At 47.2% G+C, this 21,806-nt stretch overlaps 1 protein-coding gene across 1 annotated transcript in view; it reads left to right on the top strand.

The window, feature by feature from the left end:
- Positions 1 to 21,806, top strand: part of LOC143770110 (heparan-alpha-glucosaminide N-acetyltransferase-like) — a 1,433,242-nt gene that overhangs the window by 863,996 nt on the left and 547,440 nt on the right. The window contains exon 14 of the mRNA XM_077259379.1: positions 5,811 to 5,897. Within this exon, the coding sequence (XP_077115494.1) occupies positions 5,811 to 5,897 (87 nt within the window). The remainder of the gene's footprint in view (positions 1 to 5,810; positions 5,898 to 21,806) is intronic.

Genomic DNA, 21,806 nt, shown 5'->3' with positions numbered 1-21,806 from the left:
ATTAGTGTTGAGCATTCCGATACCGCAAGTATCGGGTATCGGCCGATACTTGCGGGTATCGGAATTCCGATACCGAGATCCGATACTTTTGTGGTATCGGGAATCGGTATCGGGATTAATATCAATGTGTAAAATAAAGAATTAAAATTAAAAATAGGGATATACTCACCTCTCCGGCGGCTCCTGGACTTTACCGCCGTAACCGGGAGCCGTTGTACCTAAGAATGCGCGCTTGAAGGGCCTTAGATGAGGTCACTGCGCTCTGATTGGTCCGTAGCGGTCGCGTGACCGCTACGCGACCAATCACAAAGCAGTGACGTCACCTAAGGTCTTTCAAGCGCTTGAAATACCTTAGAAGACGTCACTGCTTTGTGATTGGTCGCGTAGTGGTCACGCGACCGCTACGCGACCAATCAGAAGCTGCGGACGTCTTCTAAGGTATTTCAAGCGCTTGAAAGACCTTAGGTGACATCACTGCTTTGTGATTGGTCGCGTAGCGGTCACGCGACCGCTACGGACCAATCAGAGCGCAGTGACCTCATCTAAGGCCCTTCAAGCGCGCATTCTTAGGTACAACGGCTCCCGGTTACGGCGGTAAAGTCCAGGCTGCGTCGGAGGGTGAGTATATCCCTGTTTTTTATTTTAATTCTTTCTTTTACACATTGATATGGATCCCAGGGCCTGAAGGAGAGTTTCCTCTCCTTCAGACCCTGGGAACCATACAGGATACCGTCCGATACTTGGTGTCCCATTGACTTGTATTGGTATCGGGTATCGGTATCGGATTAGATCCGATACTTTGCCGGTATCGGCCGATACTTTCCGATACCGATACTTTCAAGTATCGGATGGTATCGCTCAACACTAGTCACAATAAATTTGGAATTTTTTTGGAAGCAGGAGTTTCCTTTTCTTGCTACATTTGATCCTATTTCTGCCCTGACCCGCAAGGGGGCCAACCCTAGGGCATGAACTCCAGAGGCAATTAACACCTTTGTCTCCTTAAAACAGGCTTTCTCCTCTTCTCCAGTGCAGCATCGACCAGAAAATAATAAGCAATTTTTTTTGGAAGTGGATGCTTCTTCCTCCAGGGGCCGGAACCATTCTTACCCAGAAGTCTTCTTCCGGTCGTATGGCAACTGTGTGGTGTGGTTTCTTTTCCAAAATCTTCTCAGTTCTAGAATGCAACTACTCAATAAGCGATCAAGAACTGTTGGATATAAATCTGGCTCTGGAGGAGTGGCGATTTTTGCTGTAAGATGGGTATTTACATTGACCACAAGAATCTAGCCTAACTGCAGTCAGCGCACAGGCTAAATTCGCATCATACCAGGTGCTCTCTGTTCTTCACCTATTTCAATTTTTTGTTCTCCATTTCCAGGCGGCTGATAATAACATGAAGTCAGATGTCCTCTCTAGGTCATTTCTGTCTTCCGACCAGAAGGAAGAGCATCAACACATCATTGAGCCCTCCAAAATAATTACAGTCGCTCTGTTAGATTTGTCTCAGGTCCCATCCGGAAAAACTTTCATCATTGCACCAGACAGGAAGTGGGTTCTTCACTGGGGTCACTCATCTAAATTGGCTGGTCATGCTCTTCTCATTTCCTGGCATTATTGCTGGCCTACCCTGTGCAAGCATTTTTCGGATGTCATCTCGGCCTGTACCTCCTGTGCCCAGAACAAGACTCCAAAACAGCTTCCAACCGGCTGGCTACTTCCTTTGCCTGTACCATCTGCTCTCTGTCTAGCCTCCAGTCTGCCCTGTGCTTGCCTAGATGTTTATCCAAAATATTTTAAGCCTCTGCTGTTTACCTCTTCATATAGTCTCAGATAGAGCTGTCCAGTTTACATCTCGCTTCTGAAGGACTACCTGCAAACTACTAAATGTCACCTTACATTTCTCTTCAGCCTACCATCCAGAATCCAATGGCCAGGTAAAGCTGGTCAATCAGATCTTGACCAACTTCCTGCGGCACTTTGTCAATGCTCGCCAAAATGACTGGGGTGAACTCATGCCTTGGGCTGATTTCTCATTCTCGGGAATCGTAGAAGCATTGGATTAACGCGAAATAGCCGTTGTCCCGTTTCCTCCTCTCCCAGCATTCATCTGCCTCTCTGCACACCCATTCCATGTCCCAAAATAAAGAATAAAGGACTTCTATTTTATCAATTTGGTAATGTCACGGGTATGTCAGGTGTGACAGTCAGTCATTCTGGATCTGGCTGTAGAAGGTCACTGCGCCTGGCTCTGCAGGCACATTCTGGATCTTGCATCTCTGCTGTGGAGTGATATCATTCTCCCTCTAGGACCTAGCGGTGATCTTCACCATCTGCTGCTGATTAACACACCTTTGCTGGTTGTTTAAATACCTTTGGCAAGGCGCCAATGATAGCTCTATTTACCTCTGTCTGTTGAAAGTGCTAGAAGTTGACTAGTTTCTTCTTGGAGCCTCTTGGAGGATTGCTGGCGTGAGCTCTCTTGTGTCATCTCAAGCTAAGTGTGTACCCTCATTTATCTTCCTGCTTTGTCTTTAGTTGTAGTTGAGGCTGTCTAGTGCGTACCACATCCTCTCACTATCCAGGGCCCATCACTAGGGGCAGTCAGGAATTAGGTTCCTGATCGCCAAAAGGTGCAGAACCTATTTAGGGATGTTAGGGCAGACAGGACAGATAAATCTTCTACCCTACAAACTCAAACTTCGATCCCCAATTCATTTCTCGTGTCTCTAATCAAGCTTGTCATCCTCAGTCCCTTTTTTAAAGATCCAGGTATCACTCCTGCTCCAGTTAGCTCTGAAGATGTTTTTGAGGTTTGAAAACATTCTGGCCTCAAAAAGAGTTAGATTAGAGTAAAAACCCATGGAGAACATCCATGCCCCTCTCCTCCTGCAGAGATTTCATGCAAACTTGAATATGAGGGGGCATAAGGGGGGGTACTGTAGTGCTGGCATCCCTGCATGCTTCTCCCCCAGCAGGAACACCGACTCACTCACTGCAGCGGCCCCCCCTCCTACACTTCCTTGTGGTTCGGTTTCTGCCCGGGGTCTGCGCAAGGCTTGCAGATCCCCGTGCACCATGCTTAGGGCACATGCACGCTCTCCCTCCTTCTTAAGGGGACAGCGTGCACCATCTTAAAGTGTCACCAGCCAATGGCTGGGAAACACTTATTATTTAAAGCACCTTCACCTGAATGAAGCAGTCAGTAAAGTCAGTTGTCTGCACAGTTGCTAGTTGTCAGCTCCTCAATATCCGCGAGTCAGTTTATCTGTCTTGTACCTGTCTGCCCATACTTCTCTTGTGTCCCTGTATTACAGCTGCTGTGTCCGCCAGGACCTGCCTGACTGTATATTAGTCATAGCCACCTGCACCCGCCTGCCTGTATAACAGCCATGTTCACCTTCACCAGCTTGCTAGTATATCAGCCGTGCCTGGCAGCACCTGCCTGCCTGTACATTTGCCGTGCTCAACTGTACTAGTCTGCCTGTATATTAGTTGTGCCCACCAGCACCTGCTGGTCTGTTTGCCAGTTGAACCAGCCAGCAATTGATGTGCCAGTCTATATACCAGCTGAACCTACCTGCATCTTATGTGCCAGTCTGTATACCAGCTGTATCTGCCTGCACCTGCCCTGCCAGTCTGTATTTCAGCTGTACTTGTCTACACCTGTCTCCCAGTATTTCTGTCATGCCTGCCTGCCTGGCCTTATCAAGACTATATACACTGTGTGCAGAATTATTAGGTAAGTTATATTTTAGAGGATTATTTTTATTATTGATCAACAACTATGTTCTCAATTAACCCAAAAGATTCATAAATATCAAAGCTTAATTTTTTGGAAGATGTAGTGTTTTTTTTTTTTTAGATTTGGCTATCTTAGGAGGATATCTGTTTGTGCAGGTAACTATTACTGTGCAGAATTATTAGGCAACTTAATAAAAACCAAATATATTCCCATCTCACTTGTTTATTTTCACCAGGTAAACCAATATAACTGCACAATATTTAGAAATAAACATTTCTGACATGCAAAAACAAAACCCCAAAAAATTACTGACCAATATAGCCACCTTTCTTTATGATGACACTCACCAGCCTTCCATCCATAGATTCTGTCAGTTGCTTGATCTGTTTACTATCAACATTGCGTGCAGCAGCCACCACAGCCTCCCAGACATTGTTCCGAGAGGTGTACTGTTTTCCCTCCCTGTAGATCTCACATTTTATGAGGGACATTGTTTCTCTATGATCAAGTGAACAAGGGGGCCATGTCATTATTTTTTCTTCTTTGAGACCTTTACTGGCCAGCCACGCTGTGGAGTAGTTGGAGGTATGTGATGGAGCATTGTCCTGCATGAAAATCATGTTTCTTGAATGATACCGACTTCTTCCTGTACCACTGCTTGAAGAAGTTGTCTTCAAGAAACTGGCAGTAGGTCTGGGAGTTGAGCTTCACTCCATCCTCAACCCGAAAAGGTCCCACAAGTTCATCTTTGATGATACCAGCCCATACCAGTACCCCACCTTCACTTTGCTGGCGTCTGAGTCGGAGTGGAGCTCTCTGACCTTTACTGATCCAGCCTCTGGCCCATCCATCTGGCCCATCAAGAGTCACTCTCATTTCATCAGTCCACAAAACCTTTGAAAAGTCAGTCTTAAGATATTTCTTGGCCCAGTCTTGATGTTTTATCTTATGTTTCTTGTTCAAAAGTGGTTGTTTTCAGCCTACCTTACCTTGGCCATGTCCCTGAGTATCGCACACCTTGTGCTTCTTGTTACTCCAGTAACGTTGCAGATCTGAAATATGGCAAAACTGGTGGCAAATGGCATCTTGGCAGCTTCACGCTTGATTTTCCTCAATTCATGGGCAGTTATTTTGCGCCTTTTTTGCCCAACACGCTTCTTGCGCTCCTGTTGGCTATTTGCCATGAAACTCTTGATTGTTAGGTGATCACGCTTTACAAGTTTGGCAGTTTCAAGACTGCTGCATCCCTCTGCAAGACATCTCACAATTTTGGACTTTTCAGAGCCCGTCAAATCTCTCTTCTGACCCATTTTGCCAAAGGAAAGGAAGTTGCCTAATAATTAAGCACACCATATATAGGGTTTTGATGTCATTAGACAACACCCCTCCTCATTACAGAGATGCACATCACCTGATATACTTAATTTGGTAGTTGGCTCTCAAACCTGAACAGCTTAGAGTAGGACAACATGTATAAAAAGTAGCATGTGATCAAAATACAACTTGCCTAATAATTCGCCACACAGTGTACTCTTGACCGTTACATTTACCTACCTTTTTGGCTGTAGGCTGCTAAGCGTCCTAGGTCTGTCCTGGAGTAGCACCTGATGTCCATCTGGAGCTAAGTCCCCCTCCTATGTGGCTGTCAAGGGACAGCGAGTCAATGCCAATTCTGATGTTATAAAGATAGGTAAAGATGAAGACTGTGATGGGATGTTTAGTCAGGACAATCTTAGAGTTAATTAAAATGGCCTATAGTTTCCAGTGGTAAAGAGAGATCCTTTGCTGGCAAAAAAAACAATACTTGGAATGCCATCTTCCAGTGCAGGAGGACTTCATGGCCAGTCTCTATTTCTGTCTTTTACATTTTTTTTAAAGTAACCTCACTTCTTAGTAAGCTTCCTAGCTGCTTCACTACGTGACACTGAGGCTCTTTGGACTAATAAACTTATTTTGTGCTTTATCCAATACCCCTTTGTTTGCTCATATGCATCACATCTCGTGTAAAATGATTTCTGTTTTTGTAGGCATCTGCAATATATTTTTGTGTCTTTGATCATTCTAGGAGCTGTATAAAACCACTCAACCATTTGATCCAGAAGGTGTACTTGGGACCATTAACTCCATAGTAATGGCATTTTCTGGACTGCAGGTAAATATCTATGGCCTTTTCTACGGTAAATATAAACTTATAGACAGTAATAATTTTAAAGTGTATCCATTTTCATCCAGGGCTGCCCTCCATAATAGCAGCATATTACAGGGAAAGGTCTACCCCACTATTACCTCAAACAGCTCACAACATTTTTGTCCATTTGAAAAATAGAATTTAACAAAGAATTGAGCAAAATTATACATCTTTCTGTTTTTAAGGTAACTGCATCCCCATGACCTCTCCCCCCTTTGGTGCTCTGTTTTTATGGGCTCTGATTCATACCTACAGGTGCTTAGGATCCGATCACACATAACAAAATAGGGCAGGGGAAATGCACCCCTCATGAGCAATGTGGACTCTTAATTAGCAGCCTCCTTGATCTTTTATTAGGTTCTCTAATTAGCTAAGCAGCACAATATTGTTGTGCCATTTGGCTAATAGTAGAGTGAACATGTCCTCAATGTCTACTGCGCTTACATAGGACAGAATTGAGATCCAGTTTATTGTAGCATTGACTTAAGAAATTCTTATCATGTATTTTTTTAGCCCCTTCATTCTACGTGACATACATATCCCTCATGAATACATGTCACTTAGCGGCGACACAATAACAAATGCTTCTATTGAAAATAGTTTATTTACATTAATATATAGGAACAAGCAAGAAACAGATGGGGCTTATTCAAATGAGGTGAGGAACTCCTAAACACTTTTATTTATGCAAAATTTCAAAAAAGACCAAGCAACTATAAATATGAGAAAACATGAGAAATTCCCTCCTGCTTTTCGTATCTCATCACAACAACCTATAATGCTACAATATGTGCACAAGGAGTGTTTTTGATGCGTTTTTTTCCTTTCCTTGCAGAATTGACCCAAACATTTTAGGGAATCCTTATGGCTGCAAAGTCAATGAGAATCCGGAAGTGTTGTGCAAATGAACAGTATTTTTCCTTTCAGGATTTGATGTACGATTAAATCTGCAGCATGTCAATTCTTTGTGCATTTTTGATCCATTGAATGCACAAGAAAAAAACGCACCAAAAACGCAGCGGAATTTTCCGCAGCGTTTTTTGCTGCCAAGAGATGCAGAAACCTTGCAGAAATGTCTGCAAGCAAATACTCAACGTACACACACAGCCTTAAATGGGATCTGTCACCCCACAACTCGCCTATAAGCTGTGGCCACCAGCATCAGGGGCTTTTCTGCAACATTCTGTAATGCTGTAGATAAGCCCTTAATGTCACCTGAAAGATAAGAAAAACAGATTATATTATACTCACCCAGGGGTGGTCCTGGTGCGGTCCGGTCCGATGGGCGTCGCGGTCAGGGTCCGGCGCCTCCCATCTTCATCAGATGACGTCCTCTTCTTTTCTTCCTGCCGGGGCTCCTGTGCAGGCGTACTTTGTCTGCCCTGTTGAGGGCAGAGCAAAGTACTGCAGTGCGCAGGTGCCAGGAAAGGTCAGAGAGGCCTTGCGATTTGCACCGTTTTATGGCCGAGACACGCCAATGAAAGTCTATGGGTGTGAGAAAAACTTGCACACCACATGGACCATCAGTGTGACTTGTGAGAACTACGCACCGGTGTCCTTTAGAAAAGCCGGCAATTCAGTGCGATGTAATGTAAAATCACACCGACAGGTTAGAATAGAAAAGATAAAATAAATGTCTACACATAGTATAGGTAGATATATATATATATATATATATATATATATATATATATACACTCACCGGCCACTTTATTAGGTACACCATGCTAGTAACGGGTTGGACCCCCTTTTGCCTTCAGAACTGCCTCAATTCTTCGTGGCATAGATTCAACAAGGTGCTGGAAGCATTCCTCAGAGATTTTGGTCCATATTGACATGATGGCATCACACAGTTGCCGCAGATTTGTCGGCTGCACATCCCAAAGATGCTCCATACAAGGCAGGATGGATCCATGCTTTCATGTTGTTTACGCCAAATTCTGACCCTACCATCCGAATGTCGCAGCAGAAATCGAGACTCATCAGACCAAGCAACGTTTTTCCAATCTTCTACTGTCCAATTTCGATGAGCTTGTACAAATTGTAGCCTCCGTTTCCTGTTCTTAGCTGAAAGGAGTGGTACCCGGTGTGGTCTTCTGCTGCTTTAGCCCATCTGCCTCAAAGTTCGACGCACTGTGCGTTCAGAGATGCTCTTAGGCCTACCTTGGTTGTAACGGGTGGCGATTTGAGTCACTGTTGCCTTTCTATCAGCTCGAACCAGTCTGCCCATTCTCCTCTGACCTCTGGCATCAACAAGGCATTTCCGCCCACAGAACTGCCGCTCACTGGATTTTTTTTCTTTTTCGGACCATTCTCTGTAAACCCTAGAGATGGTTGTGCGTGAAAATCCCAGTAGATCAGCAGTTTCTGAAATACTCAGACCAGCCCTTCTGGCACCAACAACCATGCCACGTTCAAAGGCACTCAAATCACCTTTCTTCCCCATACTGATGCTCGGTTTGAACTGCAGGAGATTGTCTTGACCATGTCTACATGCCTAAATGCACTGAGTTGCCGCCATGTGATTGGCTGATTAGAAATTAAGTGTTAACAAGAAGTTGGACAGGTGTACCTAATAAAGTGGCCGGTGAGTGTATGTATATATATATATATATATATATATATATATATATATAATTGACACACATATATATATATCTATATATCTTTATATTTCATAGAGAGTTAGATAGCAGAATAAACGATGATTCAATTGTCGGCTTCTGTAAAATCATTGCAGAACCCGACAGGATAAAATACATGGTTTACATACAGTAAACCATTGCATATCCGTTAGATTTATATATGTTCCTGACTAATAATGTGACTACCGCTGACGTCACTGAGTGTGCGCAGACTGCCTGCCTGACCAGCGATGAACTGACAGCGTGGGAAAATGTTCAGAAACTTTCCCACGCTAATGAGTTCATGTCCGGTCAGGTGGGGAGGCTGAACAGGCAGCTTTTCATTCATTCCTCTGTGGTTTAAAGCCCGGCCGGTAGCATTAGCACCGCTCCGGGTTGTAAACTATTTAACCCCTTGAGATGGATTGCAGCATGGGATTTGACCGTACAGCGGACAGGTATGGGATATTGTTGCTTTTTTATTTTGGATTTTTTTTTTTACAGAAGAGCGAGGGGTTTGCTTGGATTGAGAGTGTAATAAAGATGTTAAACCTATGTGTTTAATTATTTCATTAAAAGACTTTATTCTTAATGTGTGTGTGTGTATTTTTAACCCTTTCATACTATTGGATTAATAATGGATAGGGGTCTTATTGACACCTCTCCATTATTAACCAGGCTTAATGTCCCTTACAATAGCAAGTTGACATTAACCCCTTATTACCCTATATGCCACTGCCACAGGGCAATGGGAAGAGAGAGGCTAAGTGCCGGAATAGGAGTATCGCACAGATGCACATTTTCTGGGGTGGATGGGGGCAGATGTTTTTAGCCAGGGGGGGCATTAACCATGGTCCCTCTCTAGGCTATTAATATCTGCCCTCAGTCACTGGCTTTCCCTCTCTGGCAGAGAAAATTGTGTGGGAGCCCATGCTAGTTTTTTCCGTAAATAAATCCTTTAATTTAACACCTACAGCTCAAACATTTTACACACACACACTCCTAACATTATTAGTCAGAGACATATATAAATCTAATGGATATGAAATGGTTTACTGTATGTAAACCATGTCTCATATCCTGTCGGGTTCTGTAATGATTTAGCAAAAGTCAACAAATGAATTACCGGCTATTCTGCTATCTAGCTCTGTATGAGATATAAAGATGTATATATATATGTGTGTCTCACTGATATATATACAGTCATATGAAAAAGTTGTGCACCCCTATTAATCTTAAGCTTAATGTTTTATAAAAATTGTTTTTTTTGCAACAGCTATTTCAGTTTCATATATGTAATAACTGTTGGACACAGTAATGTTTCTGCCTTGAAATGAGGTTTATTGTCCTAACAGAAAATGTGCAATCTGCATTCAAACAAAAGTTGACAGGTGCATAAGTATGGGCACCCTTATAATTTTCTTGTTTTAAATACTCCTACCTACTTTTTACTGACTTACTAAAGCACTTTTTTTGGTTTTGTAACCTCATTGAGCTTTGAACTTCATAGCTAGGTGTATGCAATCATGACAAAAGCTACTTAAAGTGGCCACTTGCAAGTTGTTCTCCTGGTTGAATCTCCTCTGAAGAGTGGCATCATGGGCTCCTCAAAACAACTGTCAAATGATCTGAAAACAAAGATTATTCAACATAGTTGTTCAGGGTGTTAGAAAAAGGAGAACCGGGAGCCGGAAGTAAATAAACATATAAAAATTCTTTATTAATATAACAATATTAAAAACAGGACATAAGTAATCATGACCGGTGTTCCACAACACCATACGAATGGGGGAAGAAAAAACCCCTGGACCCCAAAAACCCCCAATATTAGAAACGGTGCAAATGTGGCTCATAAAACATAGTGCATGCCATTAGGCAAATATGACAGGAGGAGATATCCTTAACATGTAGGCACCACAGCCCCCATGATACCGGGGCTAATAACAGCAAGGGAAGCAAAAACAGCTAATTGTTGCTCTGTGCATAGTGACAGAGGATCTAAAATAAGTATATATCGCTGATCATCGTAAGTAAATCCATATGTAGCAATGCAACAATGAGCAAGAAGCTTACCCATGCTTTGGGGAAAAAGAGGAGAGGGGAGTCCCGCCGGTAGATGGGCCCCGACGCGCGTTTCGCAGCGTATACACGCTGCTTCTTCAAGGGGAAGTAGTCTCAGGTGCTCCAGGACCTGCCTATAACCCCCTGACCTGAGTCACGTGTGCGGCAGCCGCCAATCCCAGTAGCGCTGTCGGCGCATGCGCACTGTGGCAGGCAGACCTCGCACAAGGACCTGGCGCCACACCGAGCACGCAAGTCAGGAAACGAAAGCTCCGGACCTGCGCGCAGGGAGCAGTTGACGCCCACCCATGTGCGACAGCTGCCCGCAAGCAGGGCGATGCGCACGGCCACAAGGGGGCGTGCGCTGCAAAAATGTATATGCACTCAGGTAAACCCATGGATACATATGAGGGAAAATGAACTGAACATTGTGGCCATTGAATAATACATACATCAACCTAACACAATATGCCAAACAGTAGTAACAGTTTATAACAGACATAACACCAATAGCTATCAATATGGCTATGGCACCAAAGGGAGTGTTGGTATCTTCCAAATGTTTGGCCAATCAAAATGTTCCAGAAATCCACAGATATGATGAGTATGATGATTCCAGGGGAATGAATGGTAAAAAATGAAAGGAGGAGGACCAAGGCAGAGCCCAAGGATTACTAATAACAAAAAAAAGGGAAAAAAATTTGAACAAATTAAAAACAAGTTAAAAACATAAGAGAAAAACCACCGGAGGGGACAAAATAACAATAAACGATGGGACATCCCATGAAGAGAGACAGGATTAGGGCTAAATGGCAAAAGATAAGTGGCAAAACGCAAGACAATCCAGAACTACAGGAAGGGGGCGAAACTAAGGGATTCATTGAGACCTTTAGGGGTCATGGTATCAAGCAACGTAATCCACTTAGTTTCAATTTGAGCTAGAAGTTTCTTATTATCCCCACCCCTGATACCCAGATGGAGGACATCAATCCCCCTCACTTGTAGTAACTTCTCGTTACAGCGATGGTGAAGCTTAAAGTGACGGGGGATTGTTTTGAGTACCACCCCGAGTGACGCCGTCCTGGCCTCGCCAATGTCCCGCACATGCTCCCTAACGTGAACACTCAGTTCGCGCGTAGTGAGGCCAACGTATATCCTGGGGCATGGACAAGTGGCATAATATATCACATTGGTAGTCCCACAGGATATACGTTCTTTAATCTGGAATGTTTTTACGCCATCACTAGAAACAAAATCGGAGCAGCGCAGGACATTGGCGCAGGCAAGACAGTGTCCACACGGGGTGCATCCCGGGTGAGAGCCACCAGTACCAAAAAAATTTCTAACTGGAGCTGGCACATAGTGGCTCCTCACCAACATATTACTGAGATTAGTACCTCTTCTGGGAGTCATGAGGGGGGAGGTACCCAGGGTGGCACACAGGGAAGGCTCGGCCTGAAGGATCGGCCAATGTCTTTTCAATATAGACCGCATACTCTCCCATTCATGATTGTAGGTGGAGATGAATCTAATATGTCCATCTCCACCCACAATGCGACGTCGGGCCCTAGAGTGCAAAAGATCACCCCGTCGTGTTGAAAGTGCCCGGTCGTATCCGGCTTTTATGGATCTGCGGCTGTATCCACGAGCCGCAAATCTATCCTTTAAATCAAGGGCCTGTGATTCAAACCTGGCCTCACTGGAGCAAATCCGCCGCACCCTGAGGAACTGTCCGACCGGGACAGCCCTAATGGTGGCCGGATAGTGGGCCGAGGATGCATGCAATAAGGAATTGACAGCGGTCGGCTTCCTATAGACATCCGTCTGGATGCGCCGGTCCGAATCGACCTCCAGACGGATGTCCAGGAAGTCGACCACGACCTCACTACAATGATGTGTGAGCCGTATATTGACTAAATTATCATTAAGACACCTCATGAAGCCCAGGTCGGAGGCCCCCAGGAAGCGGCGGACAGCTGCCAACCCATGAGAGTGGTCTATGCACGTATAGAGGCTCTCGACATAGGCTGTAACAAAAATAGTGCCCGGGTCCACAAGGATGCCATCGACCCTAGACAGGACGTCCGTTGTGTCTTTTACAAAAGATGGCAAGGTCTCTACCAGTGGTTTAAGATAGTAATCAATAAAGCGACAGACTGGGTCACATATACCATCAATACCCGACACGATAGGAGGACCTGGAGAGTCGAGGGCATCCTTGTGGACCTTGGGCAATAAGTAGAAAGTCGGGACTCTTGGTGACCTCACCAGCAGCCCATCAAGAACCTGCTTGGTGATCACCCCATCATCAAGAGCCCCGATGAGGATATTTTCCAGCTCCCGTAGGAAGGAGACTGTGGGGTTGGAGGATAACTTGAGGTAAGTATTGGGTTCTCTGAGCTGACGGAAAACCTCCCGCTCATACTTAACACACGGCCAGATCACCACGTTCCCCCCCTTGTCCGCTTGCTTAAAGACCACGTCTTTCAAAGATTTAAGTTGTTGTATAGCTTGGCGTTGTTTAAAGGTCAGATTGTCATATGTTCGCCGTGCTGACAGCTTCTTGAAGTCCTCACCCACCAATTTGGTGAATACTTCTATTGCTGGAGACAGGGACAAGGGGGGAAACTTGGCCGATCTGGCACGGGTGAAGGAGGGAAATTTACTTACATCCAATGTCTGTTGTTCCTCGAGTAGGTCCTCCAAATCCCGAAGAGTCTCCCTCTCTAATTCACTCATCCCCACCGTACAATCTCTGTTGGCATGGAGCTTCCTTAAGATGAGTTTGCGCGAAAACAAATGTAAATCCTTCAACGCTGCAAAATAATTAAAGGAATTAGTGGGGGAAAAGGTAAGACCCCTACTAAGAACATAAATCTGATCCTCAGAGAGAGTATGGGTAGAAAGATTGAGCACTTGTAAATGACCCTGTGTACCAACCTGGGCAGCCCTCCCTCCGGACAACTGGGATTTATTATGTTGTCTTGTGACCATTCTTTTATCACTGGATCCCAGAGGAACAGTACCACTAGAGTGAGCGGAGGCGATGGTATCTTCCTCACAGGTAGACTTGTTGGATCGGGTAGAAGTAGACCTTGATCTGGAGTAAAAACCATTTCTCGATCTATTATGGGAACGACCCAACGGATTTTGCCACCTGTACACTCTCGACTGTTGCTTATCTTGGATATCACGCTGGAATTTTTTAGCTTTAGTGGCCTGTATCTCTTTGGCCCACCTCTGAAGATCCATATCAATTTCATCATTCAGTTTTTTTAAAGTATCACATGTCATGTCTTTATGTAGGGTGGCCTGTAGGCTATCGATCTCAGTCTCAATGAGATCCAGGGATTTTTGGTTCATTTGTTTAAGTAGGGTCATGAACCCTAGAGAACAGGTGTTACTAAGATCCTCCCATTTGCCCCTAAAATCTTCGTCATCAATCGGGAAAGAGGGGAACACTTGAATACGGAGTCCCCTAGGTATGAGGTCTCTTTGGATATATTTATCGAGGAATTCATAGTTCCACCAAATCCTCGTTCTTTTGCGGAGAAGGTCCTTAAACCGTATAATGACCTCCTGTAACTCTCTGGTAGGTCCATCGTTACCCCCTTCAATGCCGTCATGGAACACCTCGTTGAGCTGTGCCATGTACGGTCACGCGCACGAAAGTCCATTATAGACACGGAAAAAACTGTGAAACACACAGAAATAGTTAATAATAACCAAGGATCCGAATACATATTAGATAATCCAGGGAAAAGTACCAGTGTACCTATAATAGTAACCCGGATTTATTAAACCATTGCTCCAACTACTGAATGTTAGAAAAAGGAGAACCGGGAGCCGGAAGTAAATAAACATATAAAAATTCTTTATTAATACAACAATATTAAAAACAGGACATAAGTAATCATGACTAGTGTTGAGCATTCCGATACCGCAAGTATCGGGTATCGGCCGATACTAGCGGTATCGGAATTCCGATACCGGGATTCCGATACTTGCCGCGTATCGGATACCGGAATCGGAAGTTCCCAGATTCAAAATGCAGAAATTCAGCCAATGAGAATGATTTCAAGTGTGGGCACATCCTGTTCAGCATGGAGGGCATGAAACTACTGGCATGGCTGTGATTGGCTGCTGAAATGATGTCATGATGCAGTTTAAAAGTCGCTGGCGCCATTTTGCGATCACTCTGCTGTGAATTCAGTTAGTGACAGGACGCTGTTTGCTGACTGAGGGACAGTTTAGAGATAGCGATTTGCTTCTTTGTGCTTTCCAAAGGCTAATTTAGCAACCGCTGTGTTCACCTACTATTCACCTTCCTTTTGCCTTGTAGCGCTGTTTTCACAGCGATCTGCAAGGTCTCTCTGTGTGTGTGTGTGTGAGTGCAGCCCACTCTCTAGTCTGAGTGCAGCCACATAGGCCATCCATAGCTGGTTGTATTCAGTTCAGGGAGGGTGGTTCATTGCCTCATACTGTCCTTTTTTTTTTTTTTTTTGAAGTAGTGCAGGCTGCTGCACATTTTTTCCAAAAATTCCTATTAGTGTCTTTCCACCCGTCTCCAGCTAATTTGTGGAAAAACACTACATAGGATAAAGTAGAGGAGGGTTTTTGGGCCTTGCAGCGCCGTTTACGGCTGTCTGCACGGTCTCCGTGTGACTGCAGCTCGCCCTGTAATCTGTGAGCAGCTATAGCCTGGTTGTCTCCAGCTCAGGGTTTTTCACTGCGTCATACCGCCAAATCAATTTTCTTTTTTTTCAAAGTAGTGTAGTCTGCTGCTAATTTATTTTAAAAAATCCTATTAGTGTCTTTCCACCCGTCTCCAGCTAATTTGTGGAAAAACACTACATAGGATAAAGTAGAGGAGGGTTTTTGGGCCTTGCAGCGCCGTTTACGGCTGTCTGCACGGTCTCCGTGTGACTGCAGCTCGCCCTGTAGTCTGTGAGCAGCCGTAGCCTGGTTGTCTGCAGCTCAGGGTTTTTCACTGCGTCATACCGCCAAATCAATTTTCTTTTTTTTCAAAGTAGTGTAGTCTGCTGCTAATTTATTTTAAAAAATCCTATTAGTGTCTTTCCACCCGTCTCCAGCTAATTTGTGGAAAAACACTACATAGGATAAAGTAGAGGAGGGTTTTTGGGCCTTGCAGCGCCGTTTACGGCTGTCTGCACGGTCTCCGTGTGACTGCAGCTCGCCCTGTAGTCTGTGAGCAGCCGTAGCCTGGTTGTCTGCAGCTCAGGGTTTTTCACTGCGTCATACCGCCAAATCAATTTTCTTTTTTTTCAAAGTAGTGTAGTCTGCTGCTAATTTATTTTAAAAAATCCTATTAGTGTCTTTCCACCCGTCTCCAGCTAATTTGTGGAAAAACACTACATAGGATAAAGTAGAGGAGGGTTTTTGGGCCTTGCAGCGCCGTTTACGGCTGTCTGCACGGTCTCCGTGTGATTGCAGCTCTATCCGTTGTCAGTTCAGCCCCAAAAAAATAAATAAATAATAAAGTTCACCAAACACACCAGTTACACACCACTTTACATTTGTGTAGGCCACATTAGCTCATATTCAAGTCTAGTCCACACTTTAGAAAATTAGTGTGTCTTATACCTGTTAGGAGGAGTTGCTCAGGAATAAGCACACAAAGCCGTTAGTACTTTTCTGCTTATCTTTATCAGTCAACCAAGATGAAGAAGGCAGTGAGTAAGGCACGTGGGCGTGGGCGTGGGCGCGGAGCAGGGAGGGGACGTGGGGATTCTGTGCCTGCTGCGGGCACCGGTGAGTCATCAGCACCCACTTTCACAAGGGAACAGTCGTTCATGCGCAGCTTTGTCGCCGAGCGCCGTACACCGCTGCTGCGTGAAGACCAAATTGAAGCCGTTGTGGGATGGATGGCAGCTAATGCATCAACTTCCATTAGTGCCACATCCTCTCAGACACAGAGCACTGGAGAGCAGCCATCTGTCTCTTCACCACCTGCAAAATTGCCCAGGCAGACAGAGATCCCAGGACAGGAGCAATCTCTACTTCTGTTCTCTGAATCATCTCTTGGCTTGGAAACAGGGGGCCAGCCAAGCAGCATTGGAGAAATGGAAGAAGAGGCAGGGTGCAGTGATGCCCAACCGCTTTTTCTGTCTTCCTCTGAAGAGGCGGGTGGGCCAGTGGCTCCGGTCACCACCTCGCAGGCCGCATCAGCTGATGATGACACTCAGGTGCCACTTACTGGTGCGTGCTCTGCTGCTGAGACTACCCAGGAGGAGCAGTTGGGGGCAGAGGGTAGTGTAGATGATGAGGTCCTTGACCCATCTTGGCGTCAGGGACAGGAAGGTGGTGGGAGCAGCTCTGAGGAAGAGATTCCCCGTACGGCCCAAAGAGGGAGAGGGAGGGGGAAGACTGCGGATCCTGCAGCCTCCGCTTTGGCACCCGTAAGGAGCATGTCTCTTCCAAAAGTCAAAAGGGGGGCTCCCAAGACTTGCAGTGCCTGGTCCTTTTTTGACCCAGTTGCAGATGACATTTGCTATGTCAGATGCAAGGTGTGTCATCAAAAAATCAAAAGAGGTCAAAAAGTCGCCAACCTCAATACCTCCAACATGTGGAAACATGTGCGCAACAGGCACCCGGCGGAGTTAGACAAACACACTGAAGAGCTAGGCCAACCAACAGCGGCAGCTACCACCTCTTCAGCTCGTGTTGCCTCTTCCTCTAGCTCACACGCAGCTGGTTCGGCTTCCTCCCAGGATCGCCGTGGAAGAACCTCTGGCCCTGTTGTCCAGAGACCCGCTGTCATTCCACCCGCAGCACCACTTTCCCAGTCATCCACACACTCCCAGCCCAGTCTACAGCCATCGGTAGTACAGGCATGGGAGAAAAGGCGGCCTTTCTCGTCAAACCACCCACGAGCACAGGCTCTGACTGCAGGCATTGCCAAACTTCTGTCACTGGAAATGCTGTCATTCAGGCTGGTGGAGACTGACAGCTTCCGTGACTTGATGTCATTGGCAGTCCCACAGTACAATGTGCCCAGCCGCTTTTACTTCAGCAGGCAAGCCGTCCCTGCCCTGCACAAGCATGTGGAGGGACACATAAAACACGCGCTACTGAACGCCGTCAGTAGCAAGGTCCACCTCACCACCGATGCGTGGACCAGTCAACATGGACAGGGGCGATACCTTTCCCTCACTGCCCATTGGGTTAATGTAGTTGAGCCGGGTACAGACCGTGCGAGTGGCGCAGGACGTGTCCTGCCCACTCCAAGGATTGCAGGAATCCATTCTGTACGCATTGACTCCTCCTCTTACACCAGTTCCTCAGAATCATCGCTGCAGGAGCCGTCACAGTCCACCTCCACATGGACCCGTGATGAACGTGTACCTGTTACGACCGACATGAGCACAGCCGTGGCCAAACGTCAACAGGCCGTCTTGAAATTAATTTTTTTGGGGAATCGTAGCCACACAGCGCAGGAGCTCTGGAATGCCATCAAGCAGGAGAGCGATGTGTGGTTTGAGCCAGCGAATCTCCAGCCAGGCATGGTAGTGTGTGATAATGGCCGAAATCTGGTGGCAGCCCTGGGCCTCGGCAACCTCACTCACATCCCATGTCTGGCACATGTGCTCAATTTGGTCGTGCAGAGTTTTTTGAGGGACTATCCGGATCTTGATGCACTGCTGCACAAGGTCCGCCTAGAGTGTGCTCACTTGCGGCGTTCCAGCACGGCAAAAGCGCGCATTGCGGCTCTGCAGCGCCGACACCGCCTGCCGGAACATCGCATCATATGTGACCTACCTACCAGGTGGAATTCCACGTTACATATGTTGGAGCGGTTGTGTGAGCAGCAGCAAGCTGTAATGGAGTACCAGCTGTATCAGGCGCAAAAAAGTCGCAGTCAGCGCCGTACAGACTTCACAACCACAGAGTGGGCCACTATGAAGGATGTCTGCCAGGTTTTGCGTCCCTTTGATTATTCCACGCGGATGGCGAGTGCAGATGATGCACTAGTCAGCATGACTGTCCCCCTTATCTGCCTGCTTGAAAAATCACTGCAAGCGCTAAGGGATGATGTTGTGGAAGAGGTGGAGGATGAGGATTCACCACTTCCATCATCTTCTGGACAGTCAGCGCCACGTGGTTCCTCACAAACGCGTAGGCAGGGGACAGTTTGTGAGGAGGATGAGGAGGAGTCAATGGAGGAGGAAGACATCCGTCCAGAGGAGGGAGTTACACAATTGTCCAGTACTCAGTGTGTACAGCGAGGGTGGGGTGATGACGAGCGGGCAGAGATCACGCCTCCAGCTGGGGACAGCGTTTCTTGGGCAGTTGGCAGTCTGCAGCACATGGTGGATTACATGCTGCAGTGCCTGAGAAACGACCGCCGCATCGACCACATTCTCAACATGTCTGATTATTGGGTGTTCACCCTCCTCGATCCTCGCTACCGGGACAACGTAGAAAGCCTCATCACACCATTGAACCGGGAGCGAAAAATGCGGGAGTACCAAGACACACTGGTCAGTTCCATCATCTTCTCCATTCCAACTGAGAGAAGTGCTGCTACTGCATTCCAAAGCAGCTCAGTGCGTCCAGGCAGTGGTGGAGGCTCTGCACAAAGAGGGAGCAGAAGCAGTGCCTCTGCCCAAGGCAAGACCAGTATGGCCCAACTGTGGCACAGTTTTGTGTGCCCCCCACAAAAGTCTACACCATCACAGACGGCTCCAGTCAGCAGGAGGCAACGGTTCCGTCAGATGGTGACAGACTACATGTCTTGCCCTCTTGCTGTACTCCCAGACGGCTCTTCCCCTTTCAAGTTTTGGGTCTCAAAGCTGGATACATGGCCAGAGCTAAGCCAGTATGCATTGGAGGTGCTGTCTTGCCCTGCGGCCAGTGTATTATCGGAACGTGTCTTTAGTGCTGCAGGTGGTGTACTAACTGACCGTCGCATGCGACTATCCCCCGATAACGTTGACCGGCTTACTTTTCTGAAAATGAACAAGGCCTGGATCTCGCAGGAATTTGCCACTCCTCCTCCTGATTAAATAATTAGGTCACTGTATACGTTATCCAGGTCTCCTGTTGTGTTCATCTTTCTACCACCTGAACTTAAATTCCTGGGCTCCAACACCGCCAGTTGAGGCTCAGACGTGCCGTCTGCACAGTCAAAACATACGACCCAGTGTTATTGGGTTTCAGTAACGTCAGCTGATCCCCAGCTGTGTAGCCGGCAATGTGTCATGCGACCGCCACGCTGACACAACAACTGAAATGTAAGGGAATCTGTCCCCCCCCCCCCCAAGGCGTTTGTTACTGAAAGAGCCACCTTGTGCAGCAGTAATGCTGCACAAGGAAAAAGGTAGCTATTTTGGTTTTGCTCCTTGCACACGCAAAACTTAACACTTATAAAATGTGTCCACTGATACCGTAAAACCGTCCCGGAGGTGGGACTTTCCTTCGTAATATGACGCAGCACAGCCGTCATTCCTACCCCCCCGGCGCCGCGCCCCGGCTCCTCAGCGTTGTTTGATTCCGTCCCGGAGCCTGCGCTGTTATGTTATCCCGTGGCCAGGCACACTTAGCGCTGCCCGTCTTCTGGCATCATTTGGTGTCAGGCTGGCTGCGCCTGTGCGGCCACGCTGGCCGAGAGCCCGCCTCGCAGTGTCTTCTGATTTAATCCCACTGGGGGCCTGGGATCTATGGACATGCGCAGTGCATATCTGAACCTCCACCTCTCACTCATCTCCCTATGGCTTCTTCAGACTGTTCGGTGTCAGCTGGTCCCTAATAGCATGCCACGGCCGTGACACCGCACAGTCTGAAAAAGAAGCCGTAGGGAGGGGAGTGAGAGGCGAGGATATGCACTGCGCATGGCCATGGATCCCAGGCCCCCAGTGGGATTACATCAGAAGACACTGCGAGGCGGGCTCTCGGCCAGCGCGGCCGCACAGGCGCAGCCAGCCTGACACCAAATGATGTCAGAAGATGGGCAGCGCTAAGTGTGCCTGGCCACGGGATAACATAACAGCGCAGGCTCCGGGACGGAATCAAACAACGCTGAGGAGCCGGGGCACGGCGGCGGGGGGGTAGTAATGATGGCTGTGCTGCGTCATATTACGAAGGAAAGTCCCACCTCCGGGATGGTTTCACGGCTTCAGGGGACACATTTTATAAGTGTTTAGTTCTGTGTTTGCAAGGAGCATGATGAAAAGAGCCACCTTTTCCTTTTGCATCTTTTGTGCTGCACAAGCTGGCTCTTTCAGCTACAAACGCCTTGGGGGGGGGGTTAAAGGTTCCCTTTCGACTTTCTCAGGCTTCGGCCTACATTGTGTTCCTCTGCTTTTCCACCTGCCCCTGGGCTCCAACACCGCTAGTTGCCGTCCAGAAGTGCTGTACGCACAGTCAACAGTCGCTCCTCTGTTATTGGGGTTCAGTAACGTCAGCTGTTCCCCTGCTGTGTGTGTGGCAATCCCTCCTACCTCCTCCAACCTCCTCCTCCTCCACCTGTCCCTGGGCTCCAACACCGCCAGTTGCCGTCCAGAAGTGCTGTACGCACAGTCAACAGTCCCTCCTCTGTTATTGGGGTTCAGTAACGTCAGCTGTTCCCCTGCTGTGTGTGTGGCAATCCCTCCTACCTCCTCCAACCTCCTCCAACCTCCTCCTCCTCCACCTGTCCCTGGGCTCCAACACCGCCAGTTGCCGTCCAGAAGTGCTGTACGCACAGTCAACAGTCCCTCCTCTGTTATTGGGGTTCAGTAACGTCAGCTGTTCCCCTGCTGTGTGTGTGGCAATCCCTCCTACCTCCTCCAACCTCCTCCTCCTCCACCTGTCCCTGGGCTCCAACACTGCCAGTTGCCGTCCAGAAGTGCTGTACGCACAGTCAACAGTCCCTCTTCTGTTATTGGGGTTCAGTAACGTCAGCTGTTCCCCTGCTGTGTGTGTGGCAATCCCTCCTACCTCCTCCAACCTCCTCCTCCTCCACCTGTCCCTGGGCTCCAACACTGCCAGTTGCCGTCCAGAAGTGCTGTACGCACAGTCAACAGTCCCTCCTCTGTTATTGGGGTTCAGTAACGTCAGCTGTTCCCCTGCTGTGTGTGTGGCAATCCCTCCTACCTCCTCCAACCTCCTCCAACTTCCTCCTCCTCCACCTGTCCCTGGGCTCCAACACCGCCAGTTGCCGTCCAGAAGTGCTGTACGCACAGTCAAC

Source organism: Ranitomeya variabilis, chromosome 4 (assembly GCF_051348905.1).
Source record: "Ranitomeya variabilis isolate aRanVar5 chromosome 4, aRanVar5.hap1, whole genome shotgun sequence".
In the NCBI taxonomy this organism is placed as follows: Eukaryota; Metazoa; Chordata; class Amphibia; order Anura; family Dendrobatidae; genus Ranitomeya; species Ranitomeya variabilis.
This window is presented reverse-complemented; position numbering and strand designations above follow the sequence as displayed.